The sequence below is a fragment of the Simochromis diagramma genome, unplaced genomic scaffold (genome assembly GCF_900408965.1).
Source record: "Simochromis diagramma unplaced genomic scaffold, fSimDia1.1 OVJJ01000325.1, whole genome shotgun sequence".
Lineage (NCBI taxonomy): Eukaryota > Metazoa > Chordata > Actinopteri > Cichliformes > Cichlidae > Simochromis > Simochromis diagramma.
In genome coordinates, this window is record NW_024387291.1 from 803,748 (window position 1) to 831,345 (window position 27,598).

General features: G+C 41.9%; 1 protein-coding gene across 2 annotated transcripts in view; it reads right to left on the reverse strand.

Annotated features, from left to right (window-relative positions):
- Positions 1 to 5,639: 5,639 nt before the first annotated feature.
- Positions 5,640 to 27,598, reverse strand: part of LOC120716387 (voltage-dependent T-type calcium channel subunit alpha-1I-like) — a 296,557-nt gene continuing 274,598 nt past the window's right edge. For both annotated transcript variants that reach the window (XM_040003917.1, XM_040003916.1), the window contains exons 34-38: positions 21,400 to 21,540; positions 18,701 to 18,835; positions 17,192 to 17,366; positions 14,196 to 14,410; positions 5,640 to 10,929 (exon numbers count right to left, since the gene is read on the reverse strand). In XM_040003917.1, the coding sequence (XP_039859851.1) occupies positions 10,267 to 10,929; positions 14,196 to 14,410; positions 17,192 to 17,366; positions 18,701 to 18,835; positions 21,400 to 21,540 (1,329 nt within the window). In that variant the 3' untranslated portion in view covers positions 5,640 to 10,266. The remainder of the gene's footprint in view (positions 10,930 to 14,195; positions 14,411 to 17,191; positions 17,367 to 18,700; positions 18,836 to 21,399; positions 21,541 to 27,598) is intronic.

Here is a 27,598-nt window from a genome sequence, read left to right on the forward strand (position 1 = left end):
GAGTGACATTCACACTGTGTGTGTAAGACCACTTGTTACTGACTCGTGTGAAATTTAACGTTTAATGGTGACAACAGCTAATTAGACTTTTTTTTTAAATTCAAGATCCCAGTTAGGAGGTGAAACCCACTGCAGGTGATCTCCTCTGAAGTGGCAGGAACACACGTTTTAATGTATGCTGTGAAACTCAGCACACACACACACACACACACACACACACACACACACACACACACACACACACACACACACACACACACACACACACACACACACACACACACAGATTTTGGAGGATCAACAGAAAAAATACCCATGAAGCTCTGCAACCATCACAGCTGGTCAACATCTGGCAGGCTGCTGCAGCTGGGAGCTGCCTTCCAGCTCTCTGTCAGGTTTGAAGGTCTGTTCAGCTTTTTTCTAGGAGACCGGTTTAAAAAAAAAAAGGCAAATCATGTTTTGATTAAATAGTTTCCCATCTGCAAATATGAAGATGGAAATAGGTTTGAGTCATTAACGGTCATAACCCTGTTTGTATCGCTTTCATTTGAAATGAATTCAATTCAATTTTATTTATTTTGTGCCAAAGCTGTAAGGTAAAGACCATACAAATATACAGAGAACCCCCAACAATCAGACCAACATCTATGAGCAAGCACTTTGGCAACAGTGGGAAGGAAAAACTCCCTTTTAACAGGAAGAAACCTCCGGCAGAGCCAGGCTCAGCGAGGGGCAGGCATCTACTGTTTAATGGGACTCTATTATGTTTTTCCTTCTTCTGTACAGGTCTGACTGTGAACATGGTAGCAACACACATGCGCTGTGCAAAGATTCTGTTTACAAGGCAGCCAATCAGAAGAAAGATAAGGGTTGACTGTGATTACTGTGGTAACACAACCAGACCACGAAACTGGCAATCCGATACCACCAAATAGCTGATCTTGCGCCCTCAAATAGAGCTTCAAGAGCCACTGTGTGGCATCACAAGCTCTCCCTCCATCTTTTATTCTGTGGACACAGTGCCGTTGCTAGTTTGTGGTTGCAGCATGTAACAGTGTGAAGTTGGCTATATTGCTGTGAAGCTGGAGAGCTCTTCATTTCATACCTTACTGCAGTTGTTGCTTCCGGTTGCATAAAATGTTTGCTGTTCGGTATCCATGCTACAATTAAGCAGAATAACATTGGATATAAAACCACCCTAGCTGTCTTCTTGTTTGTTCTTTTACTCGGCTGTTTGCATCTCTTTACTTGTGTACAGCTAAGCGAAACACTACCACTGTTTCCAAGGTAAGGGCACTGTCCATGTTTTCACACAGGATACCCTTCTCCAGTAAAAAAATAACAGTTTACTGACTGGTTGTTATACAATAAATAAAACCATTTTCCAAATGTGGTGTGGAAAAAATCTTTCGAACTGGCTCTGACTGACAGCTAACCTCATAGAGATGATGGACAGTCGTGCGGTTCAGATTGTAAATCCAGCTTTAGGAGCAGCCTTTGAAAATTCTGAAGATAAAAGCTACAGGAGTACTCTTGGACTGCATTAGCAACTTATCTTCTGATGGATAAAAACTAATAAATAGTAAAGCTTACTATGATAAAATGACTTTGGAGTACACGATCATAACTTCCTGTGCCTGAAGATAAATTGGACCCACTGTGGTACTGGCAAACTCCAACAAAGAAAACAGCTTTATTGAGAGATAATTACCAAACATACATCCTATGGTTATTGCATACAACTGAGAATTAAAAAGAGCACATGCTTGAAATATATTCTCACATCTTGGAATAGAGTGGGTGGACGTGTGTCCTCAATCTGTGCTAGCTGCTGCTCCAACTGGTCTCAGCTATCAGTAACTATCTATTATTATTTTAGAGTCTTTACCTTACAGTATAAACCATCTTGAGGTGACTGTTTTTATGATTTGATGCGATATAAATTGAATTGAACTGAGCTGAATCAAATCCTCCCTCCCAGCTCTTTCTATATATTCCTCCCTGGCGTCAGATCACTCCTGTTGCAGCAGTTTGACACTGGTTTAATGGTTTATTAGGTTTTGACAGTAGGTTTACTTGCTGCGATTGATAAAGCAGAGCCGTCCCTGGAGATCTCCAAGAGTGAGAGCGCAAGGAGAGGTCTGCTTCATGCAGTTCTGGGTTGCACTAATTCTGAGTTGGCTTGGTGTGGACACAAGCGGCCCCTTAAAGTTCGTGTGCCTGTAGCGGCATCCTTCCATGAATAACAAATAAGACTGACTTTGCTCAGAGATGTGACTTTGTTGAACTAGTGCAGTCTTTTTATGTCCTGGGACCAAAGCAATAATATGGAATGAGAAATGTTGGCTTTGCTGACAGCGCATTCGCCTGTTGTCATCACTTACTGTCCTTGTCAAAAGAACGTCCAATCATGTGCCCGTACTGGCTGTACTTTTGAAGTTTGCTTTAATCCCAAATGAGAAAGATGGCTTTTATTAACACAGCTATATGTTTTATTCTGCTGGGATTTCTTATAAGTGTAATGATTATAGCCGAACTGACCAGAGCTCCTCATGGCTACAGTATGGACAAACATTTTTGTGATGCTTTTATGAATTTTTCCATCACTGAGATGTGATATTTTCATGTTTTAGCCCCGCTTCTGCTTAAGCTTACCAAAAGTGTTTTGCTTTTTTCAAGTTCTTTGTTGGAAAGAACTTGATTGGCCCACCGAGAGCCAGGAGGAGAGACTTCAGCCCCATTGGACACCTTTGGGATGAACTAAAACAGAGATTGTGAGCCCGGCCCTCAAATCCAACAGCAGTGTTGGATGTGCTCTTCTGGATGAGTGGGCAGAAATCCTGCAGAAGAGTAGTCCTGCGTGTGTAATGTGTAGGTGGTTCAGTGCTTTTGTCCATATACTGTATGCTTCTCTAACATTTCATCTTTCACGCTTTAAATTGTAAACGTCTGCAAGGGTGAGGTTTTCCAGGCATGTCCCACCAGGAGGAGGCCCGAGGCAGACCCAGGACACACTGGAGAGATTATATCTCTCGGCTGGCCTGGGAACGCCTTGGTATTCTCCTGGATAAGCTGGAGGAGGTGGCTGGGGAGAGGGAGGTCTGGGCTTCTCTGCTTCGGCTGCTGCTCACGCGACCCGGCCCCGTGTAAGTGGAAGAAAATGGATGGATGGACATCTGCAAGACAAAAAAGAAAAACTGTAATTCACGTAAAATCTTAACTTTAAATGATGGCATGTGATTTTTGCTTTTATGAAATTATGTCTTGGAAATCAGGAAACCAAGAACATCATTATTCTAGCTGACACGAAAAGAAAAACAGACAAAAATCTGTTTTTCCTTCAAAATGTAGGGGCAGGGTAGAGTTAGGATTAGCACATATCACCATTTAAGACCTAAGAGGGGTAATGATCTTGAAATTGGGACACAACAAGCAGCCAGCCAGCTTTTCATTCATTCAAATTAAAGCTGCTAAAAATTTTCCAATGCTTCCTCCATGATGTACTCAGATTTTCTATTCACTTGCAGTTTTGGGCCCATTGTTCACGTGAATAAAACTTGTCCCTCAGAGCAGATTAACCCTTTAATACTAATTAAAAGGGTTAACAACATTTCATCCATCATTGTGTACAGTACAAATACTTTTTAAGCCGGGGTGGATGTTGTACACACCGGCTCACTCCTGGTGGCTGCTTGTCGGGGCCTGGGGCTCGCTCGGCCCCTTCGGGGGGTGGGGTGCCCTCGACCTGGGGCTCGGTCACTCTGGCACAGCTGGCTGCCGGCGGAGCTCACGGGCACGTCACTGCAACTCCCCCTGGCTTCTACTCCCCGCTGCTGAGTGAGCCCTCATCTGGGGCTCTCCTCAGCTCTTTCTGGGACAGTGGCACAGCTGCCCCTCTGTTGGTCTTCCTTGGTCTCTTGTGCTCTGAGGGCCTCTGGATGTCTGGAGTCTTGATCTCCTTCATACCTGCTTCATGCCCTGGTGGACGGGGTTGTGGCTCCCCACACCCTCTAACAGATCATTACATGTAGGAACCTTTTAAATACAAGCGCGTTCATGCTCACAGGTGTACACACGGGTGCTCACACACACAAACTACACCCTTTTTGGCTCCTACCTCCTACCTATTCACATAGGTCCTCGCGATGATGTTGTTTATTATATTGCTCTTTTTTTGTTTGTTTTCTCTTTTTTTCTCTCAACAGGTGATCCAGGTGATTGATATTTGTATTTTTTTGTCTGTTTGTTTTGTTGGGTTTTTTTTTTTTTTTTGCCCTTTATCACTGTTCCTCTTCCCCGCTGTTTGTCTTTCCCTCTTTCTTTCTCCCTTTTCTTTCTTTCTTTTCTTTGTACCTGTAGGAAACAGGAAACATACAACATACTCTGAGGACCATATCACACTTTTGCTCCAAAGCACCTTGGTGCTGTAATCCAGCCATGCCCACAAATGTAAGCGCATTATTCTTCTGACCAAAGAGACATTGTTGTGCGTCTTAGTTTAGCTCAACTCCACGTTTGTTGGTATATGAGAAAAGTTTGGCTGCTTTGTTCTCCCACCACCAAGAAATGAGCAGGAAATAGAGTTATTCCCCAGTAATTTCCACTGGGGTTTATGTGATAGGAAAGCTGTGTCAAATATATTTCACTAATGACATTTATTTCAGAGTTGGCAGCTCTGTGCTGTAATGACCTGGGCCTGAGCGAGATCTGAGAGGAAAATAAGGATGAAAGGGAGAGAGGCATCAGAGAAAAGAGTGGAGGTGCTTAATGTGGATTTGAATGGAACTGAGGATGGATGGAGGGATGGGGAGTTACATAAGGGGGATACAGAGAATACGTTTTACAGCTGTTTGCAGTCAAAAGTATGAAATGTAACCCGCTGGAGCAAAGAGGCTGTAAAACGTGGGCTTCTTTAAATATTTATACGTTTTTATAATTTATAATAATAAGTGGAAAAAACTAATTGTGACATGTGACAAGGTTGTCATGTGACAAGCAGATGAAGAACATAACCATGAACCTCTTGAAGTCTGCAGGTAATCGATCCCCAGTGATTGGAGAGGTGGTACAATGTTACATGGGGCATCATACCTAAGTGCTGTGTCCACATGATGCTGGTAGAAATATTCCACTTTGCGTGTATGCAAGCGCTACATGTGACGTGCACAGATTTAGGGATTTTTTTGTTTTTTACATCTGGGGTTATTTAGTGAGAGTCTGCCAAATATAAGCAAAATCTAAATGCAAATGCTTCAGTCAGACCAGAAAGTGAAAGCTTTTAGAGCGGCTCTGACTTGAATGTCAGTGAAAATTGATATAAACATGCTGTGCATGCAAGACAGCCTCAAAATAAAACAGAACAGAAAAGATCTGGCACGACCTATATGCAAAAAATACATAAATTAAAAAAAGAAATCAGGATCAGAAGTGAAGTGATAGCATTACTGATTATCTCTTCATCATGGCACCAGTTACTGGGTGGGATATGTTAGGAAGCAACTGAACATTTTGTCCTCAAAGTTGGATGAATTCGAAGCAGAAAAATGGGCAAGCGTAACGATTTTAGTGAATTTGACAAATGTCAAACTGTGATGCCTGGACAACTGAGTCATCTCTAAACTGGGGTGTTCCTGGTCTTTGATGGCCAGTGTGTATCAAAAGTCATTCAAGAGAGGAACAGTGGTAAACCAGCAAAAGGGTCATGAACGGCCAAGGCCCACTGGTGCAGGTGGGGAGCGAAGGCTGACCCATGTGGTCTGATCCAATAGATGAGCTAATGGAGCTCAAACTGCCCAAAATGTGAATGCTGGATCTGACAGATTACAGAAAGCATCACAGTCTGTTTCTTAAGATGCTGCAAATGCAGACAAGTCAGGGTACCCATGGTGATGCTGTTTGCCACCTAAAGCACCAATAATGGACTGCAGAGCAACGAAGAAGGGGGCCTGGTCTGAATCAGACCAGGCCCCCTTCTGGTTACATGTCTATTGCTTAGCTGGGGGACACCAGGATGCACTCTGGGAAAAAGGCAGTCTGTTGGAGGCGTTGTGATGCTTTGGGCAATGTTCTACTGGGAAACCTCGAGTTCTGCCAACCTCGTGGATGTTACTCTGACACGTACCACCTATCAAAGCATTGTTGCAGATCATGTACGCGCTTTCATGGAAGCGGTATTCCCTGATGTCTGTGGCCTCTTTCAGCAGGACAATGTGCCTGAATCTGAAGTTGAATCATTGTCAATATGAGTGCCAAACTCAGAGGAGAGAGGCACAGTGAGCCTCTACAGCCTTCAGCAACACGTGTTGGAGGTTCGGTCATGGTTCGGGGCAGGATTTTAGGCAGCCGTGTTGAGGATAATGTCATCTCACCTGGAAAGCATGTGATTAGCACAGGACAATGTGCTTTGACAATGAACCCAAACACACTTCCAGTGGAGTAAAAACATACCTGGACTGGTCTCCCCAGTATCTGGACCTTAAAATGATCGAAGCAGCGTGAGATCATCTTGACTGGAACGGAACAAACGCTTCAAAGCTCCAAAGAAGAGCTTTGAATGTCTTTCAAGGATAATGTAGAGCTATTCCTGAAGACTACTTAAAAGAATTACAAGAAAGCTTTCTAAAGAGATATTAGGCAACACTGACTTTAGAATTATACTGACTCTGTTTTGGCTTTATATACTGTAAATGAAAAGGGGAAAAAAATTTGAGGGGTGGCTCAAAAGTTTTGCACAGTATTGCACATAAATGAAAGACTCAATGAACAGAAATTTATTAAACTGGATTAGGTAAGCGTGTCAGCTCTCTGAAGCGCCCATTTCTATTGTGAGTTGACCAACCCACAGGTGTGAGAACAAGGCACGATGACGCTGAACAACAAAGACCAAACAGTTGACCCTGTGACACGCTTTCACAACAGTCCCCCTCACACGCTGAAGCAGAAATGCTTCATAAATTGTAAAAATCAAAAGAGAAATAAACCGAGAGATTAATGCAAGCACACAAGATTCAATGGGAAAGTTGGGGATAAAAAACAAAAAGACTTTCTAAATCTTTTAGATATGTTGTGCATGCAGAGCATTTACAGCGGGTTATTTGTGGTATTAGTCCTCCATAGTACTGCACGAGTTATAATACATGCAAATATCAGGTTTTGTTGTTCAAAATAAAGTTAATCAAAACAAACAAATGCAGTTAAACCTCGTGCTAGATCATTCTCCAGATATTATCATCCTTATGAGCACAGTCCCAGACTGACGAACTAAAGAGTGACGCGTGAAAAAGGCTCGCATTAATCGCTGACATAACCTTGAAGAAAGAGAAAGAAAATTCATTCAAGCCTCATTTCGAAAGAACAACTTCAGGAGTCGGAGGTTGTTGAAAAGCTATCTCACTTTTATATGACACTAGAATGACATTTTGGAAAACAAAAATAACCTACATGCATTTGGGAAAAAGAAAACCATGTCGAGGAGATGGAGGGAAAAAAGAGAGAACACACACTCTGGAATACATGAATACATCATCCTTTCAGTGACCTTTGAATCTTGGTGACATTTTATTCGAATACATGAATTCATAAATATAATCTTCTCTCACCATATTGCCAACCTCTATGAATCCCATACATCTAACTGTACATCTACTGTAGCATATTGCATATCTCGATTAGAGGTGGGTAGTCAATAGTCATTTAGTACTCTGGCTTCTTGTGGAAAGGAGATAATAGGATTGGATGGGAGTAAGGAGGGGAATGAAGACAAAGTAGAGAAAGAGATTAAACACCGAGGTTTCTTCTGCCTCTTCTCAAACAGCCACAGAAGCATCCTGCAGTGTTTTGACGCTGACATCTTTGTGTGATATGCGTGTGTGTGTGTGTATGTGCTTCAGGATGTGTGTGTTATATGTGATGATGCAATGCATGAGGTGCATATAGGTCCACCTGAGGTCTACCTGCTCGGGATTTATTCTATGATGATCATCACAATTTGATAAAATTACAAACATGTGCTCAAACTACATCCACGTGGACCACATTGCTTGTCATAGTATATATTTTTTTCTACTGTCTTGCTACACTCAAGCAGACCTGAGTCAAATAAACATTTGGGTTTAAAGCAGCAAACAAAACAGTGATTTCCATTTGCTGAATTCCCGCTAATCTGTACACCGACTCTTTAAGAAGAAACCATCCCTTGTGTTTCCCATGCACATTCCAGGCAGCCTGCTCCACTACTGAGAGACTTAGGTACATTTAAAACAGGCGGAAGGATTTAAAGACTGCGTTAAATCTCATCTGGTTTGCTTCAAATGCCAAGACCCAGCCCAGAGAACAGCACGCACGTATAAGACAATAGGTGCTCTTTTGTTTCAGACTGAAACAGGAGTGCTTCTGGGTGACTCAAACGAGGGACGGTCTATTGACGTGTTACCAACCTAGTGATTAGCCCTGCCACAGGGCACTCAAACAAGGGCCTGTACTCGTGACAATAATAGAACTGAAGAGGTGGCTGCGTGTCAGCGGGCTAAGGCTGCGGGTACAAAAGCAGAGCCTATCCAAAGATAGACACTTTGTTCAAAGTACAACTTAACAAGCCTATGCCAGCCAAAAGTTCAAAGTTTTCTTTTTTTTGCTACGTTCACACTCACTACACTTACTACCAACGTTTATACACACACCCAGGACACAGTGCAGTATGACTGATGAGGTTCACTGGAGTCCCGACCAGTATACTTGAGTGTGGTGTACATCTGGAACATCGCATTAATATTACTTGACCATGTTTTTCCACAATGTTTCAGTTGTTTGTGCGTCCAAATCAGGAGCAGCAGCAGTGTGAACGAGTACCAGCTGTAGGAGGTCAATCAGCTGGATGTGGCATACACTTTCAGTGTGCAGACGAGCATCATGTGGATATAAAACATTAATATGGATGCTGGCCAGAACAGGAACTGGGTGTTGTTGGGGACACTGTGACTTGTATAGACAGACGGGGCTTTTGGGACTTAGTTATCATCCTGAAAGTTTATCAGATAACCAATCAGATTAACTTCAACTTTTGGAAATCTTCTTTTGTTTTGGTATGACTCAGTATACTTCTATAGGCTCTGATTCAGTGGTTAGCAGGAAGCTGGTGCTTGGAAGTCTTAAAGACATTTAACTTAGCATCCAACTTCCAGTCTCCCAAGTCAGTGCTCACTTTAGCTTCAAAGCTGTTTTACATTACTAGCATCAGAGAGGTCTGATTAAGGAATGGATGTGCCATTGTCAAACGTGGTGTTAGGTATAGTAGCAAAAGATTATTTGTCAATTGTATTTGGCCCAGGTCTACACTTAAATACATTTTAGCCCTTTCATGGGTGTGCAGAAAGCAAAAAATACAGAGTCCACTCTGAAAGTGGCCAATGCTTCCATGAATTACCCACACACATTCTCAGCAGCATTCACAGTCTTCTTCTTTTCAAAGAGGCCATCTGTCACTGTTCAGACTAGCCAGGCTCATTGCTTGTCTTGGTCTCCCTCTTTCTCACAAATGGAGACAGAAGCGGGTACATTCACGCAACTTCAAAATGTTGAAGTTGGAAAAAACAAAACAAAAGACAACTTTTCCATCACCCGCCAAATCTTCAGAAGAAAAAAAAGGTTGATGCTACTATTAGCCATGGACATTACAAAAAAACATGAAAAGAAAACTGTACAAAGTTCAGTTCTTCCTCAAAAGAAGCTTCCGAGTTTGCCATCTGTCCAATTTTGACAACAGGGTTTTTGGACAATGGTTCAGGCCGCATTGAGTAAAGTGAACCCGGTCCTTAGAGAGGATTGAACTTCTTAACAGTTTCATCTAAAAAACACCACCTTTGTAATGTTCACAAATCACTGCAATTTTCAGGGCTGTCTCTGTAATGGCTTTCTGAATATTCTCTCAAGATGGCTATAATATAAAACCCAGGATCTGCCACATCTCTCAAAGGCTCAGTCCTGTTAACACAAAAGCTGAGCTCCTTGACATTATTGTTAAGACCTAGCAAAGAGCAATCGTATATCCTGTGTAAGAGAAATGATGCTAAAACTCAGAAGCGACTGGAATCTTTTGAGAAATGACTGATCCTAAACAGAGAGAGAGAGAGAACGAATGATTTAATAAAGACAAGAGAGAATTTCAGATTCCGGTTCACAGGACATGTATTAAAAATCTCTCCCTGTTCTGTTCAAGGTCCAGAAATGCAAATGGTTAAAGAGTTCCACTACAGAGAGGCAACAAGTGTTTCATCTGTTTTTCCTGGAGCATGTGTCTGCGGTCTGACGCCTGCTTTTCATGCCGAGGCCTGTGATGTCTTGCTCTTCACCTCTTGCCATTCCCTCTGTCAAAGGGTTGGATAAGAAACCATGGACGTGTATGCCATGAAAGTGGTGGCCATCTTTACTCCGGGCAGACAGATTCGTTAGGTCCAGAGACCCTGTGCTGTTGCATTTCTTCACCAGCGGGGGTGCCAAAGAGTCCGGGGTAAACAGCGACGTAAGGGAGAGACTGTTCAGTGTTTCTGACAGGTGCTCGCTGCTGAAGGTTTGACGGCAGTCATCCCGGTTTGTCCCCGTGCCAACATCCTCATCTGACGGGTCCATGGAGTCCTGCTGGGGGCAACCGGGGCTGGTGCTGCCGCCTCTGCTGCTGCTCTGGCTCCTCTGGTGCCTCCGGGTGGCTTGGAGGGTCAAAGGAGTACTGTGTCTCTTTAGTAAAGAGCAGCCCTGGTCTCCTGTAGTCGGTGTCTGGCGTTGCGAGGGGTGGCTGGGGACAGGGCAGAGGTGGGGTGTGGGGAGATCCAGATATCGAGGTGAGGAGACGCTGAAGCTCAGCCCTTCTTCCAGTGTTGCCTGCAGGCTGCCCTCTGAACTGGCTGTGGCCAAAGAGGAGTCACTGTGGGACGGGTGCTGGAAGAGAGGATAAGAATTTAGATAAAAAAATAACAAAAACACACACGAATTTACAGTTACAGCTTAATGCCTTTACACATCGGACACATGTAATCCGTGTGAAAACATCAGGACCAGCTCATCATCGCTTCGTGTCAAGATACAAGTGCAGATCCCAAAAATTCTGAATTTCCTGGAGCTATTGTTACCTAGATAGCATTGAAGTAAAACACCAATAAAGAAAAGAAAACCAGCTCTTATTGGCTGATGTTACTGTGACCAGTACCTAAGGACAGTTGTGTAACAGGAAAGGAAGGATCTGCCCCGGGACGACAACACATTGGTTTGAACTCATTCTCGGTTAACCAATTTCAGAAAAGTCCTAATAATATGAAACCGTGAAACCACCTCGCTTGTAATTCCCCCTGCTTGAAGGACCCCGCCCTGAGTTTGGGGGAAGCGTTTGTTTAATCCAATATGTCTGTATGCAGGAGGGATTTAGTCATTATTTCTAATCCTGCCAGTACTAAAATAAGAGATTACGAAAAAGCAGAAACATAGTGGCAGGGAGCGAACGCAAAGCAAAGAGGGATAGAGAGGATCACCCAGGAGAGGAGAAAAAGGAAAACAGAAAAGCGACACGGGAGAATGTGAGGAGCGGGAGCCAAGCACAACAGCGAGTGCCGAGTCGGTATCAGGCTCGGGGCTGGCCGGGCTAATTAGCTGAGTGCCGCAAAGCATTACTGTAGCAGCGGAGGATCACAGAGCCACTCAGGCACGAGCTAAACAAACCAAACAGGTAGAGGTGAAAAGAGAAATCTGTCTCCATGGTTACAAAAGGAACAAGAACTAAAGTAAGGGCTTTATTTTTCTCCCCCTTTCGAGTTTGTTTCACGTAGGAGCCAGCATAGGGGAGGTGTTAGATTCAGTATGGAAGAGAGGCTGGCTTTAATTATGACTAAATAAACTCTCTGGAGTCTCACACTGCAGTAGGACTTCAGTGGAGGGTGGTGATACGTGTATATTCACGATTTGGCGCGCAGTAATTAGATTCTGACTGATAGATCGCAGAAGAGGCTGCTGTGTCACATCTAACTGTGCCACTCCTACTCAAGTGTTGATTTCTAATGAACTAAAGTGATTCCAAGTGTTTATTACACCCACAGCTGTAACAATGTCATCAAATCAATATCTAGGGCCAACATCTAGTGTCACTATATGATATAAGGCAGGGGGTGTCAGCCTAGCAAAGACTTCAATCTGGCCGACAAGGAATTCAGTCGTAGATAAACAGCTAAATAACAGAGAAGTTTAAAAAAAATTCTGTGAATTAACAAAAACTTTATGAAACATGTAGTTAAACATCTTTCCCCTGACAGAAAGGGGCCCAGGTAAGATCAGTGTGGACTCTACGTATGTGGCCCATGATGTAAAATGAGTTTGACATCCCTGGTGTGATGTGTGTTACAGTTTTCGGTTCCCAGATGTTCTCATTCAGTCTCACAAACACGTCTGCCTCTCAACAACCTCTGCATGACATCGCCGAGCATTGACATAAAGGACACGTTTACAGTGGGGCAAAAAAGTATTTAGTCAGCCACCGATTGTGCAAGTTCCCCCACTTAAAATGATGACAGAGGTCAGTAATTTGCACCAGAGGTACACTTCAACTGTGAGAGACAGAATGTGAAAAAAAAATCCATGAATTCACATGGTAGGATTTGTAAAGAATTTATTCGTAAATTAGGGTGGAAAATAAGTATTTGGTCACCTCAAACAAGGAAAATCTCTGGCTCTCACAGACCTGTAACGTCTTCTGTAAGAAGCTTTTCTGTCCCCCACTCGTTACCTGTATGAATGGCACCTGTTTGAACTCATCATCTGTATAAAAGACACCTGTCCACAGCCTCAAACAGTCAGACTCCAAACTCCGCCATGGCCAAGACCAAAGAGCTTTCGAAGGACACCAGGAAAAGTATTGTAGACCTGCACCAGACTGGGAAGAGTGAATCTACAATAGGCAAGCAGCTTGGTGTGAAAAAATCAACTGTGGGAGCAATCATCAGAAAATGGAAGACATACAAGACCACTGATAATCTCCCACGATCTGGGGCTCCACGCAAGATCTCATCCCGTGGGGTCAAAATGATCATGAGAACGGTGAGCAAAGATCCCAGAACCACACGGGGGGACCTGGTGAATGACCTGCAGAGAGCTGGGACCAAAGTAACAAAGGTCACCATCAGTAACACACTACAACGGCAGGGAATCAAATCCCGCAGTGCCAGACGTGTTCCGCTGCTGAAGCCAGTGCATGTCCAGGCCCGTCTGAAGTTTGCCAGAGAGCACATGGATGATACAGCAGAGGATTGGGAGAATGTCATGTGGTCAGATGAAACCAAAGTAGAACTTTTTGGTATAAACTCAACTCGTCGTGTTTGGAGGAAGAAGAATACTGAGTTGCATCCCAAGAACACCATACCTACTGTGAAGCATGGGGGTGGAAACATCATGCTATGGGGCTGTTTTTCTGCCAAGGGGACAGGACGACTGATCCGTGTTAAGGACAGAATGAATGGGGCCATGTATCGTGAGATTTTGAGCCAACACCTCCTTCCATCAGTGAGAACTTTGAAGATGAAACGAGGCTGGGTCTTCCAACATGACAATGATCCAAAACACACCGCCCGGGCAACAAAGGAGTGGCTCCGTAAGAAGCATTTGAAAGTCCTGGAGTGGCCTAGCCAGTCTCCAGACCTCAACCCCATAGAAAATCTGTGGCGGGAGTTGAAAGTCCGTGTTGCTCGGCGACAGCCCCAAAACATCACTGCTCTCGAGAAGATCTGCATGGAGGAATGGGCCAAAATACCAGCTACTGTGTGTGCAAACCTGGTAAAGACCTATAGTAAACGTTTGACCTCTGTTATTGCCAACAAAGGTTATGTTACAAAGTATTGAGTTGTATTTTTGTTATTGACCAAATACTTATTTTCCACCCTGATTTACGAATAAATTCTTTACAAATCCTACCATGTGGATTCATGGATTTTTTTTTTTTCCACATTCTGTCTCTCACAGTTGAAGTGTACCTCTGGTGCAAATTACTGACCTCTGTCATCATTTTAGGTGGGGGAACTTGCACAATCGGTGGCTGACTAAATACTTTTTTGCCCCACTGTATACTGCGTTCTATCGTGTCACTGATGTTTTGCACAGCAATGCTGATGTCGTCTGTTCAGCCAGCCATACAGACACAAACAAATCCATTCATCTGCTCGTAATACCTGGGAGCCCAACGGCCTGCTGTTGGCTCTGGGTGAGCGGAGGGACGCCCAGGAGGCTGGGGAGGCCGACCTGGAAGGCCGTCTGTCTCCTGGGCTTACGCTGTTTCCAGGACTGTTTGGATGAGCTGCAGCAGCTGGGTGGAAGAAATCTGCCGGTAGATGCAAGACTGGTGAAGTTTCACGAGCGCCTCCACTGCAGCTTCCTCCATCATCATCTGTAAAGGGAAGGCTGCAGTTTAATCCAGCTGTGGCATTGACGCTCATATTGCTATCACTTTGTAAGTCTGCCTCTCTGCATCTTTTATTGTAGAGACAGGAGTGGTAACCACCACAGAGGCAGTTGTGAATACTTGTTCTCTGTCTCTGGATAGATTTAGTCTTTTTCTGTATGATTTCCTGTCCTTGTTTCCTTCATAAGGATGTCAGCCAAAGTGATTCCCCACACTTACTCAGCAGTGTCAGGATTTGTTCCAGTCAATCACTATTTCCTCACAGAAAAATGACAAAATATTCAATGAATGTTTAGACCGTCTGAGCTATGTTTCCACCACATTGCAAACAATCTCTATAAACAAATGTTGACACATCAATTGCAGAATTTTTACGCAATGAAGGAAACTTTTGTTACTATAATGACTCATCATGCTGTAGCAGGTTTTGGCTGCATGCAAAAAATCACAGTGGAGAGCAAAAGAATCCTTTTACTGAAGTCCAACCTCAAAACCAACAGACATTTCCTGCAGTTTAGCTTTTTCTAAGCTTTTGTTTGGAACATCGACATTTGTGAACACTGACCAATGGAAGTCTTGGCCTGGATACTCACTGGCTATGCTGCAAGACCCCCCAAAAAGATTTCTACCTTGAGCCAACGAGGTTATGTTTTTGGTAGCTTTTGTATGCATGTGCGACATTTTGTCATGCTTGAAGTTTTAAATGAACTCTGATCAAATATTGTAGGCGTGTAGAGCAGGGTCATGTTAATATTCCATTAAAACTTGGCTTCATCCACCAAAGTCTTCAAGGTTAAACTTGTGATTAATTGGTCAAAGCTCTAATCTTATAACTTACAAAAGACTATTCTTCTATTGTCAACATAGAAAGTGATGTATAAAGAATTAAAATATATTATCACATATATTTAAATATAGCTCAATTTTTCCACCTTAACATGGACAAAACTTTATATTTTATCTTCACAACCATTTTACAAGTTAGTGATCTGATGGCTCAACGTGTCCTTAATCTAAATGAAGAAGAAACTATTATTTCAGCTTCAGGGTAACGGGCCAAATGACAGAATGTCACACCTCATTGTACATTCTGCTAACACCACCATGTGGGGTTAAGTATCTGATGGTAATCTTTGTTCGGAAATTAAATTCTGAACACCTCATTCAGGGCACCTCTTTTCTTACTTAATTAAAAATGTTATTGCACCATATTATAAGAAAAATGAACAAAAAGACATTAATACAATTAGTACAATGCACTGTTCAAAGTTAAAAGTTATCAGGAAGCAATTAAATGTCTTTCACACTTTAATAAACTAATATATATATATATATATAGATAAAGTATATAGATAAAGTTGCATTTTGTCTGTTCTGCAAACACAATTTTTACATTTTCAAGATAGATGAGAGTTTCTCACAGGGATATATCGTCTTGAAATTAAAGTTGTAACAGGATTCTATTTCATATTAGACCTTGAGCATCCAAACATCACAGACATATTTGGAAAAATTAAAGGTGGAGTGAAAACATTTCATCTCCCAATCTGAGAATTTAGGAATAAATATTTTAAATAAGTAAGTAAGAGGGTTAATAATTAATGGAATGGACCCTCTGGTGATGGCAGTTATGTTACAGGGGGTGTTCAATGTTGAATTGCACCTTAACTTGTCATTCATTAGCATATCTGTCTGCCTTATGTCTGGCTTCATCGATCACTTCTTTAACTGCAGTGGAAGTCGATCAGCTATGCAGGATGTGAGAGATGTCGAGTAAAAAAGTCTTACTTTTCTATAAATGTTAACATCAATGCCAAAGTCATGTCTTAATGAAATCATAGTGGTTGATACCCATGAGGGTCAGAAAGAGCACAGATAAGTGTGATAAAGGAAGCTCATATGTCCGTTGATTTTACTCTTTATTTTTTGCTTTGTGTTTTGTGTGTATGAAAGATTACACTGAACCATTTGGATGAAAAACAATCTACAAAGGTAGGATTTACAGAACGATTATTTTTTAGACTATGCTTGGCAGTCTCTTATTTAATAATTGAAAACTATTAACAGAAATTAACAGAAAGGTTTTTTTTGCAACTTTGATCTTTTTTGGTGGTAGAGATGCATTACTACTCACTTTCTCTCTCTCAAGGTGTTTATCACTTTACGTGTAAAAGAACAAATATTTTTTGAAAAACTCTGCTGTGATGTAAAAGCGCACCTCCCTGAATTCCCAGTGCTTCCCGTTGTGCAGCTACTCAGTCAGAATTACAGAGTAACTGCTTTATCTATTTACAGCACTGCTGCACAAAGTTGAACATTTTTAAAGAAGCAGTCAATAATGTTGTAACGCGCCATGAAGGACTGCAGTCTTGTTTCACGGCGTAAACAGCATGAGCAAATTTGCGGTCGATAGCACGGAGCAGGTGGAATGAAAAGTTAGAGATGAGCATCTTGTTGCCTGCAGCTCTTCACAGGCAGCTCAGCGTTGCTGCTTCTTATTATTTTATAAAACCCCTGAAACTTTTAAAACAAATCCACAGATTACATACAGAAAAAAATGATAAAAATACAGAAAATAAAGGCAAATATTTGACAAGTGATGAGTTGTAACTACACATACAGTACAGTGTACTTTAAGTACTTTGGAAATCATGAAGCCAGTAGATTTTGCCACTGAGTATGTCACACATGTAGTCACTTTGAAGGACACTACGAGCTACATGCAGCTTCCTTGATCTTGCGCTGTCATCTTGTTTATGCCAGTACCTTTGTCATGTGCAGGGCTTTTCTGCTCCGGTGAGGCAGGATTGCACTGATGATGGATGCCCACTTCAAACAGCCCCTGGACACCCTCCTCGCTTCCTGAGCTGGAGGGACGAAGCCCTCTGTAACCCGCCTGTCTGGGCAACTCCTCCGAACTGCGGGAGTCACTGCTGCCCCTCTGAAAGAAAGATGAAGAAAATAAGAGCAGAATTTGAAAGGAGAAGATTGACTGAAAGTGGAGATGGGAAAAAATTACCTAGAAAGAATAAATATCCAGGCGCACTGATGTTCACTGGAGCAAGAGAGACACCAAACTGAGGAGTTTCATTTCACCTTATCATAATGGAAATCTGAGTAGCATTTGTTTTTCAGTTTCAAAAAGCTCCCTTTTCATGTCCCATCTATACGAGTCTGATTAAAATTGGAGGTGGTTAAAAGAAAGTAACGGCAGGCTTCAAAGCTTCAAATTGCTTGGCTGTTGTTGTTGGTTGTAAACTGGATCAAATGAGCTGGCCTTCAATACCACAGGGATGAAACAGACCAGGTGGAACGTCGGTGAGCTGAGAGCGAAGCATTCATGTGATGATGGAGATATAAAAGACATGCTCACGAACTCACACACACACAGGAAAACATACGTACAAACTCCCATGTGCCCATGTCAAAAGCACAGTGGGAGGCATGTGTTTTAATTAGGCAGTAAAGAATGTAAATAGTCATTAATAATGATTAGCAAGACCTAAGGGCTATGATGACATGATTTTACCTGTGTGTGTGTAGGCATGAGTGATTAGAGCTAATGTTCATTTCTGTCCCACTTATCAGGGTTAATTTCATGGTTGCTAGCATCAGCAAATAGATGTTTTTTCTTACTGATCGCCTTGGCCAAGAAAAACATTTTAAATAACTCCTTTAGCACCATAGCAAGGATAAACTTGAAGATAGAAAAGAGACATGAAATAAACGTCGACATATCAAAACAGACAAGTTGAACATGTGCAGGCTCAGCTATCACTTTCAGATTAGCAAGAAAATACTAGTAACTTTAAACAGCCAACACGCTTTTCATTAATATTTCTAATCCTCTGTACACATTGATAGATAAATATGTCACACAGTGCTCACACCTTTTAACTCACTTGATTTTTTTGCTATGAATATTTTTTAATATGCTTCTTTTGAAAATCAAGATGTAGGCTTGCTTTTCTGAGATCATTAGCAGCTTAAAAAAAGATATGTGTTCCTCACAGGACGCAGACTATAAATGTGATTTTACAGAATATAATGCATTACTCTAGATTAAACTGAGTATACAGTTTGAAATGAGCTCACCAGTACTGTTAATCCCAAAAATATGTAAAGGGAACCGTCTCAGCTTGACTTTCTGTAAGAGTCACCACACTACTGGTGTGTTTGTGTATTACTTGTGTATCATGTGTATAATACAAGTGGGAGAGATGCGAGCAAGCACAGAATAAGTTCATATGTGTTGGTGTGTAAGTGTGAGAATACCTGGCTGTCTCTGACCAGCAGCTGGTAGCTGCTGTTTTCATCCAAACTCAGGTCATCAGGCAGAGCTGGAGATGATGACTTGTCGGAAAGCTGCTCTGACATCAGCGATGCCTGCTCCACCTCTGCCAGTCGGACCTGTACCACAAATACACAGTAGCCAATCATGTTGAAGCTGAAATTTGACAACAGGATGCAAAATGATGAAGCCGAAAGCCAGCAGCAACTTAAGGGACTGAAATGTACTGATACCACACATGGTTCCAAACCCCGTAAATCCTCAACTGACTTGATGTTGTCCCTGTAGACTCCTATAATGTTTAGATGAAATATTTTTTACTTTTTTTTTTTTGTTGTTGTTGTGTTGCCCCCCGTACGTACAGGCTTTGGAAATTCTAGCATTGCTAACATTAGCTTATAGCATTCCATGGTAGTCTAAACATACTTGCCAACCTTGAGACCTCAGAATTAGGGAGACATTCAAAGGGGGGTAGGTATACATATACAAAAAACTTGAATTTTACAGTGTTTATTTATTTAAAATTTCTTTATTTAAAGTAAGTTAAGTGTCACCGTTATTACTGTCCTCCGAACGCCGGGCAGGCCGGTAGTGAGCGACTGTGATGGTCTAGCCTTCAGAATTATGTCACGAGCTCTCTTGGAGTGAAACTCTGCCGTCTGCTCCTTTCTAAATATGACCGGACGCTGGCGTAAATTCTCGACCATCTCATAATCGGTTTTCTGTTTGACGTTTATTCAGCTGTGTGAAAACCCTGGAGGAACCCACCCGAGGGATTAATAAAATAAAATTCAATTTAATCTAATCTAATAACTCTAATCTCAGCTAAACCGATTTACTCAGGAACAAATGAAACACTGAAAAAAGTTTTTAGGTTCTCTAAGTGACTTATATATATCATGTTTAACCTGAGTAGCGAAAGACCTGAAAACGATGTGCCGGTAGTTCACTGTTCTCCCCGGCTCAGATATTTGAAGTTTACACAGCTACATTCTCGCCTGAAAATATGCTACAAGTTTATTTTGCGACCCAGAAAGAGTAATAAGAGTAATATTAAAACTAAGTAGCTGCCGCCATTGTTGGAAACTGGAATTGGCTGGGCCGCGCTATGAATTCTGGCATGTGTTTTTTTATTTTTGTTGTCCGGGTTGAAAATAAGGAGAAATTTGGGAGAATGGTGGCTCCGAGAGATTTACGGGAGGGGCACTGAAATTCGGGATTCTCACGGAAAAATCGGGAGGGTTGGCATGTATGAGTCTAAACAGAACCGACTAGCATGGAATGCTACCAGCTAATGTTAGCTTCTCAGTGAAAAAAACTAAACAAAAACAAAAAAAGTCATTGTCAGTCAATACTGCCCTTAAAATATCCACAAACCTATGAGTAATGTCACAGTGGTTGTGCCCATCTTTTATATACAGTTTTTAGTATAAAGGTGACTTGGATATGAGTGAAATGTAGAAACAGTATCTAAAGCACACAGGCGTCACACCACTGTGACTTATACAATGACTTACACTCTTACACGCATACATACATGTACACACGTACACACTTGCATGAAATGAAACTCATACCCTGCAGATTATATATATCAAATACAAAGAATAACCTCAGCTGAAACTGGTGTTTGTTCTCATGTGTGATTGATGATTTTCACAGCTATGGCTATTACAGGAAAACTCAGGACGAGTTCACTCACTCATACATCATTTTGGTGGTGCCATGTATATCCTTTGGGCATGATTATACAAGGGGGGAAAATGTCAAGAATATCCTTACAGACAACAGAAATTAATACAAGGCAAATTCTGCCCTGTAGTAATAAACACAGCCCCGCTCTATCTTTAAAGCAAATTACATTTTGCAAGAACTGTGTTTGATTTTATTTTCAATGGGATTAAATCAGATAAAAACTGGATAATAGAAAATACATTTTAAATGGCATACAATACATATTTATTGAATACAGTATTTTAAAAAAGTCCTTTTAGGAATAAAAATGGATTTTCTCAGTTTTTCATGAGCACATGATCTAAAAAATTGACATTCTGAACATAGTTTCAGCTGCACTTCTAGCTATGAAAATCCTAATGCAGTATAGTACTATGTTTTGATTACACCGCAGTGCAATCACACCGTGTAATCTGTATATACAGAACTACAAAAATATGTAAGTTGTATTCCTTGAACCTTGCTGGGATCTCACTCGGACAAACATAACTTACATTTATGATGTGTTTTATATAAAAGCAGCTTATGCAAAGTTTTTTTCCTACTTTAATTCCTTAGTGTTAAAGATGACAATGAATAATCACATTTTTCTTGTAAAACAAAGGGGGGCCTACCAAAAAAAGTTTGGGAACCACTGTAATAGTATATCTAGAGCCCCTTACTGCACATCTGGGAAAATACTTATATGAAACAAGGAGTCAGTGTGCCACATTCACCAATTTGTGAATGTGTGTGATGTGAAATGAAGACATGCTCAGCAGTTTATTTACTGCTGAATACATTATACTGCATATGCACCGTATGTGTGTGCATTAGTAGTGTTTAGAATATATGCATCTGTATAATTGATGTAGTGGCACTTTATTACTGACTTGTAAATTTGAAATGAAGGCAGCAGATGTTTAGGGTTGTGCTTTGTGAGAGTCTGTGTGTGTGGAGCGCTGATAACCTCTTGAGGGTGACTCTTGCAGTCTTTGCAGATAGGAGGAGAGCCGTAGTGGTGAAAAACTGAACCGGAGAGATTGTCGATCAGGTCTCCTTCTAACGAGTCCTTAATCAGCAGAGAGACGCTGTCCAGCCACTGGCTCTCCTGCAATGCAGACACACAAATACAGCACTGATATTTGGCATACATAATCAGAGATGGGAATGAAGTAATGAATACAAACACTTTGCTATTGTAGTTAAGTATAAATTTCAGGTATCTGTACTTTACTTGAGTAGGGTTACACACACACTGGACTTTCTGGACTTTGTTTTTGCACAACACTGGTCACTATATTCTTCATTTCCGGTTAATACTGGTACAGCTGCTGTTATTGTGTATATGCTGCTGTTATTGTGTATATATTTATTTATATTTAGATTTCTTCATACATTCTTATATAGTTCTATATTGTGTATTTTGTTGTACAGTTATTTTATTTTCAACTTTAATTTATATATTTTATCTTATTCTTCCCAGTTAAATTTACCCTTCATTCTAATTTGTGTTGTACAGTTATTTCATTTTTAACCTTAATTTATATTTTATTCCTTCCTAGTTAAATTTACCCTTTTTAATTTTTCATATTTATTTCCTATCTTATTCATAGCCTTTCCTTTTTTTTGTTTTCTTTAGGTCACGAGCAGTTGTCCAAGCATTTCACTACATATCGTACTGTGTATGACTGTGTACGTGACAAATAAAATTTGAATTTGAATTTGAATTTGGTTTTTCTACCACTTTGTACTTTTACTCCCTTTTTGAACAAAAAAAGGGGACAGGAATATATTTTTAAACAAATGTGATGGATTTAAAGTAAAGAACTGGTGCACGGTGGCTGTGGTTTCATGGTCAGCGTTAGCTTACATCAAGTGTAGCATAGATACATTTGAAGTTGAGCTGATGATGCTTAGATTGATTCACTGAATTCGATCTTCATACCAACTAAAAATTGTTTATTACAAAGACAAATAAACAGTGTGCTGTCAGTGTAGAGGATGGAAATCAACTACAAACACTTATAAAACATCCGCTCACATCTTGTTAAATCAGTTGTGTACGTCCAGAAACAGCAGTAAACCTCAGAGCGGTGGCCCAGGACAGCTGATCACATGTAGTTTTCAGCACTAGTATCTGTACTTCTACTTAAGTGCATGTCTGTACTTTTGGCACTTATGTGTATAAATAAACAAATAGTAATACTAATGCAAATAGTACTTCCACTATCACTCCTGCTCTCCAATCTTCTATTACGGCTACAAACAATATTACTAATACGTTTGATAAGAGTGAGTAATATTCATATTTTTAAAACTACTACTCTATTATTTTCCACTTGATAAATCTAATATAGATAGATAACATCTAACCATTTTCATCACTCTTCATTAATTTAAATAATTTAAAAACATCCTTGTCAGCAACTACTACAAATACTGCAAACATCTGTCTTTGTGTCAAGTTAACTCAACATCTGGCTGTGCTCTTTTCTATTGTCAGACTTCCTGTTGAATCGCCATCTTTTCATTTCTCAAGACTCAAGTCACTCAGTCACTTCCTGTCAGGCAAATTCAGCCTTTACCTTAGGTTTGCTTCCAGCTTTTCAGATATTAAATACCTGTTACTGACTTTTTAAAAAATTGATAGATTAGCTTAAAGTAGCTCCATCCTTTGGTGTGTTGTTTAATTAACCACCATTTACTGAAGCTGGTGTTATTTTCAGCCGCTGCTGGCAGGTTACAGACAGAGATGTGTGACTTTTTCCCGCCTTGCTCTGAGCCAAAGGGGTAGATGAATGTCACTATTATAAGATGAATTACATAATCCCTTTAAGATAACAATGCTCTACTTTATGAGAGCTTTAGTTGGCTTAAAATTCCCACTTTTCTCACTTTCCCAAAATTTTGAGTATTTAACAGATTTTTAGACAGTGTGATGTAATTATTGAAAGCTGATTAAAAAAATGTAATAAAAACAAAGTTATTTTTTCTCGGTTTTTAAGGTGTATATGCCTGCTTTCTTCATATGTTTAATGCAAGCAGTAGAGATTGTGACGAGAGATGAGCTCGAATGCCTGGAATCAACCGTTCAAAGTAACAATCCACAAGCGATCGGAGGCAGCGTGGAGTGGGTGGAGCCGAGTTTCACACTTAGAGTCCCCCCGAGAGCAGCTTCTACCTTTCTACCTTTAAAACCCGCCTTCCAGCCAAATGGCTGCTAAAAGCTGTGAACTTCCTTTTGTGTTCGTCTTGATGCATTCTCAATCATCCAGGGAAATAAATCTCCAAAAGTCACCAACTTGGAGTGTTTCAGTTTGCCATCTTAGGGAGAAATCAACACACATGGGTGTATTTCCTTTGTTGCTGAGATTTATTGATAAAAACAGTACAAAAAAACCAACTATTTGTACACATATTTACAAATAATAATAAAAAGTGAGTGAGTACATTTCAACATTTTCAGCAATCACTCACTGCATTTACCACATGTGTATCTGTAGCAGTCAATCATGTTGTAAAACACGGCAACTGGCCAGCGCCGTGTTCCTCTGTGGACAGTGTACTCCCGAACCATCTGGTCCATCACATCCACGCCACACTTTGTTTTGTTGTAAAGGGTGACAGTGTTTGGCTTCCTTTTGGTAGTGTTGGGAAGCTGGGAAGAAGGCAAGAAAAGAACAGTTGCTTTGGACACAACCCTCCACACCTAGCCCTGGAAAAAGAGCCATGTGTCAGGTCAAACACAAATGCAAGAAGAATCATGCCACTGTGCGATGTGTTCACTGCTACAGATACACATGTGGTAAATGCAGACTACAGATACCATGGCAGTGCCAGGATTGTGAGTGATTGCTGAAAATGTTGAAATGTACTCACTCACTTTTTATTATTATTTGTAAATATGTGTACAAATGGTTGGTTTTTTGTACTGTTTTTATCAATAAATCTCAGCAACAAAGGACATACACCCATGTGTGTTGATTTCTCCCTAAGATGGCAAACTGAAACACTCCAAGTTTCCTTGTGGCTCAGGAAACTAACCACTCCAAGTTGGTGACTTTTGGAGATTTATTTCCCTGGATGATTGAGAATGCATCAAGACGAACACAAAAGGAAGTTCACAGCTTTTAGCAGCTCCCCCACCCCCTCATTCACACACCCCCACTCCCCTCCAGAATTCTCAGGTAACAACCTAATTTACATATGAATGACTAGCCAATTTAGCTTCCACTTGGCTGAAGCTAAAGCCTAGCTAAACACGTACCAGCCATTTGGCTGGAAGGCGAGTTTTAAAGGTAGAAAAGCCAAATGGCTGCTCTCGGGGGACTCTAAGTGTTCAGGGATGATTTGTGACAGAAGGATAGCAGCAAGAGTGAAAACGAAGGTTTACAAATGGTAGTGAGACCTGCAATGCTGTATGGTTTGGAGACGATGGCACTAAGAAAAGACCAGGAGGCTGAGATGGTGGCAGAGTTGAAGATGTTTGGATTTTCATTGGGAGTGGCCCGATTGGGCAAGATTAGAAAAGAGCACATTGGAAGGAGAGCTCAGGTTGAGGAGATGAAGAGAAAGTTAGAGAGGCAAGGCTGAGCTGGGATAGTGAATATACTGAACAAAGGGTCTTGAATTGAATTTAATTGAAGGAGGCCATGCCGAGGGTTGGTGTGACAGAAGAGGATGGTCAGCATAAGATGAGATGGAGACAGATGATCTGCTGTGGTGACCCATAAATGAAGCAACCGAAAGAAGCAGAAGAAGAGCCATAATCATTAAAGTAATGAGGATTGTTACAAGATCTGAAACAGGCAAATGAGGCTGTAACTTCAATAGTAAAAGCTTTACTGAGGTCAGTAGGGTAATTTTCTCATCAATTTCTATTCAAACAGACCTTCGTTTGCAGCCAGAGGACATGGGCATTTTAAAAAAAAGCAGGTTTAAGGTCCGTCCAACACTGGCTTGGCCTTTTCTGCTACTGATTACACCCTTGATGATAGACTTACTGTACATAAAAAATAAATGTCTCTTTATTCAGAGGTTTCTCCCTTTGATGAACACAATCCTGTTTAAATCTGTGAAAAACAACTTGTTCTTTTGCATCTCCTCCTTTGTTTTTCTGTCTTTTAAATATTATTTCTCTCACTTTGTCTTGTTTCCCAGGGTACTACTCACTTTCTCACTCTTAGCCCTGAACCCGGAAGTCTCCTTACCCCTTACCGCATGTCTAAAGTTCAAGACTACTCATTCCCTCCAGGACCTGCTTTTTGTTCCCATTTCTCTTCATATAGGAGTACCTGATAAAGGGTGTGAGGTGAAGAGGTGAACTGCAGCTGATTGTCAGTCTGTGGCAGCACCCACTGATATACTGTGAGCAACACATACACATTGTTTCATGTGCTGACAGATGCGCAGCAAGGGGTAAGGCAGTCTGATTGATTGGCTCAGCTGGGGTCCTTGGTTGTGGTAAATGCTGCCCATGATGCTGTTTGACTCAGTGTCTTTCTATGTTCTCTGTATATTCTTTCATCCAGAAATCCAGTCTGAACAGGACTTAGTGCAACCTTCTTTAGATTTTGTGCCTTATACTCAGATCCATTTCTTCTAACCCAAGTCAGCTTTTTGATCATTCTAACAGTGTGTAAACTGCAAGCCACGCCTTCTGGTCCATCATCAGTATCTGACCTCACAAATGTGCTTCTTAAGAATAGTCAAAGATTCCCATAAACACTCCTAAACCTTGTCTTGACGCATGCTCAATCATCCAGGTACGTAAATCCCAAAAGGTTGATTCTGTTCATCTGGACGTAGCGTTTTCAGCGAGAGAAACATTTTGTGACTCATTCAAACCACTGATCAATGGGCTTTGATCACTGGTTGTTGAGCAATGGTCTCACAGTTTGCATATCAATGATCAAGGAACTGACCTCACAGCCCATTGTTCATTCAGTGGGTAGTTTCAGTCATTATGCAAATGTACTGTTTATAAGGTTGGGGAAACCTGCAGTTAGCCGAGACTGAAGAAGTCACTTAGATGAGTGATGAAATGTTTCTCCTACTGAAAACGTTACGTCCAGATAAACACAATCAACCTTATGGGACTCCTAAACCTTGAAGTGTTAAAGGCTGGGCCAACATCTGGGACAGCCAGATGTTGGCCCAGCGAGTGGTTGCTGCACAACCTGCAGCAACCACTTGCTAACTGCTTAGGGAATACATATTTTTCCGTAGCAACCCGTTTCTACACCTATGTGATTGAGGCTTGAATTAAACTATTCAATTAAGAGGCATTGGAGAGCTCAACCCGGGGTTGCGGTCATGGCCTGTTAAAGGCTCTGTTGGCTCTTAGGTGATGGTTTACTCATGGCTGCGTGCGGCGGGGCCAGGGGAGGGTCTGTGCTCACAGACGTGGGTTACTGACCTGGTAGCCTGGCTGCCCCTGGGTGGGCATGGGGTTCTGGGGGTGCCCCACCTCCGGGCTGGGGCCCTGGCTGGGCCTCGGGGGCTTGGGTCCTGGTTGGTGTGTCGGGGTTGTGGGCGGGTGGGTGTATGGGGGCTCAGCCCTGGCGCGAGGTGCCACCAGTGCATCGAGCCACCTGTGGGGCTCTTCAACTGGTGGGGGAGGCTGTTACATCTTGCAGGAGGTCTCCTCTCTCCAGGAACTCACTCTGCAGGTGAGGGAGAGATATTGGAGAGGTGGAGGAAGATCTCAGCCTGGGTGTCTATTGTCTTGTGTAGTCTTGAAGATGAGTGGATGACGGGGTGGTGGTGCAGTTTTCTCTGTGGTGGGGTCAGGTGGGCTGTCCCGGGCTCTGTGGGGCTGGGCGGTGCTGCTGAATTGGGCCCCGGTCTGGATGGGCCTGGGCCCCCTTGCCCTGGTGGGTTGCAGAGTATGGGGGTGCCTACTGGGGTCAGCGGGGGATCTACAGCTGCCTCCCTCTTCCCGCTCCACCACAATCACCCACACATGCAGGGCCTTGGGGTAAAGTTGTGTCACCAGGGTGCAGGGGAGGCATCCCCCCCCTCTGTCCCCTTCTGGCTGCCTGTGCCTCAATTTTATCCCACAACTTAGACATTCACATTACTCACCCTCTCATAACACATACATATAAGTCCTTGGGGGTGGGCACGCTACACGGCATCCAGATGACCATCAGGGTGTATGAGGG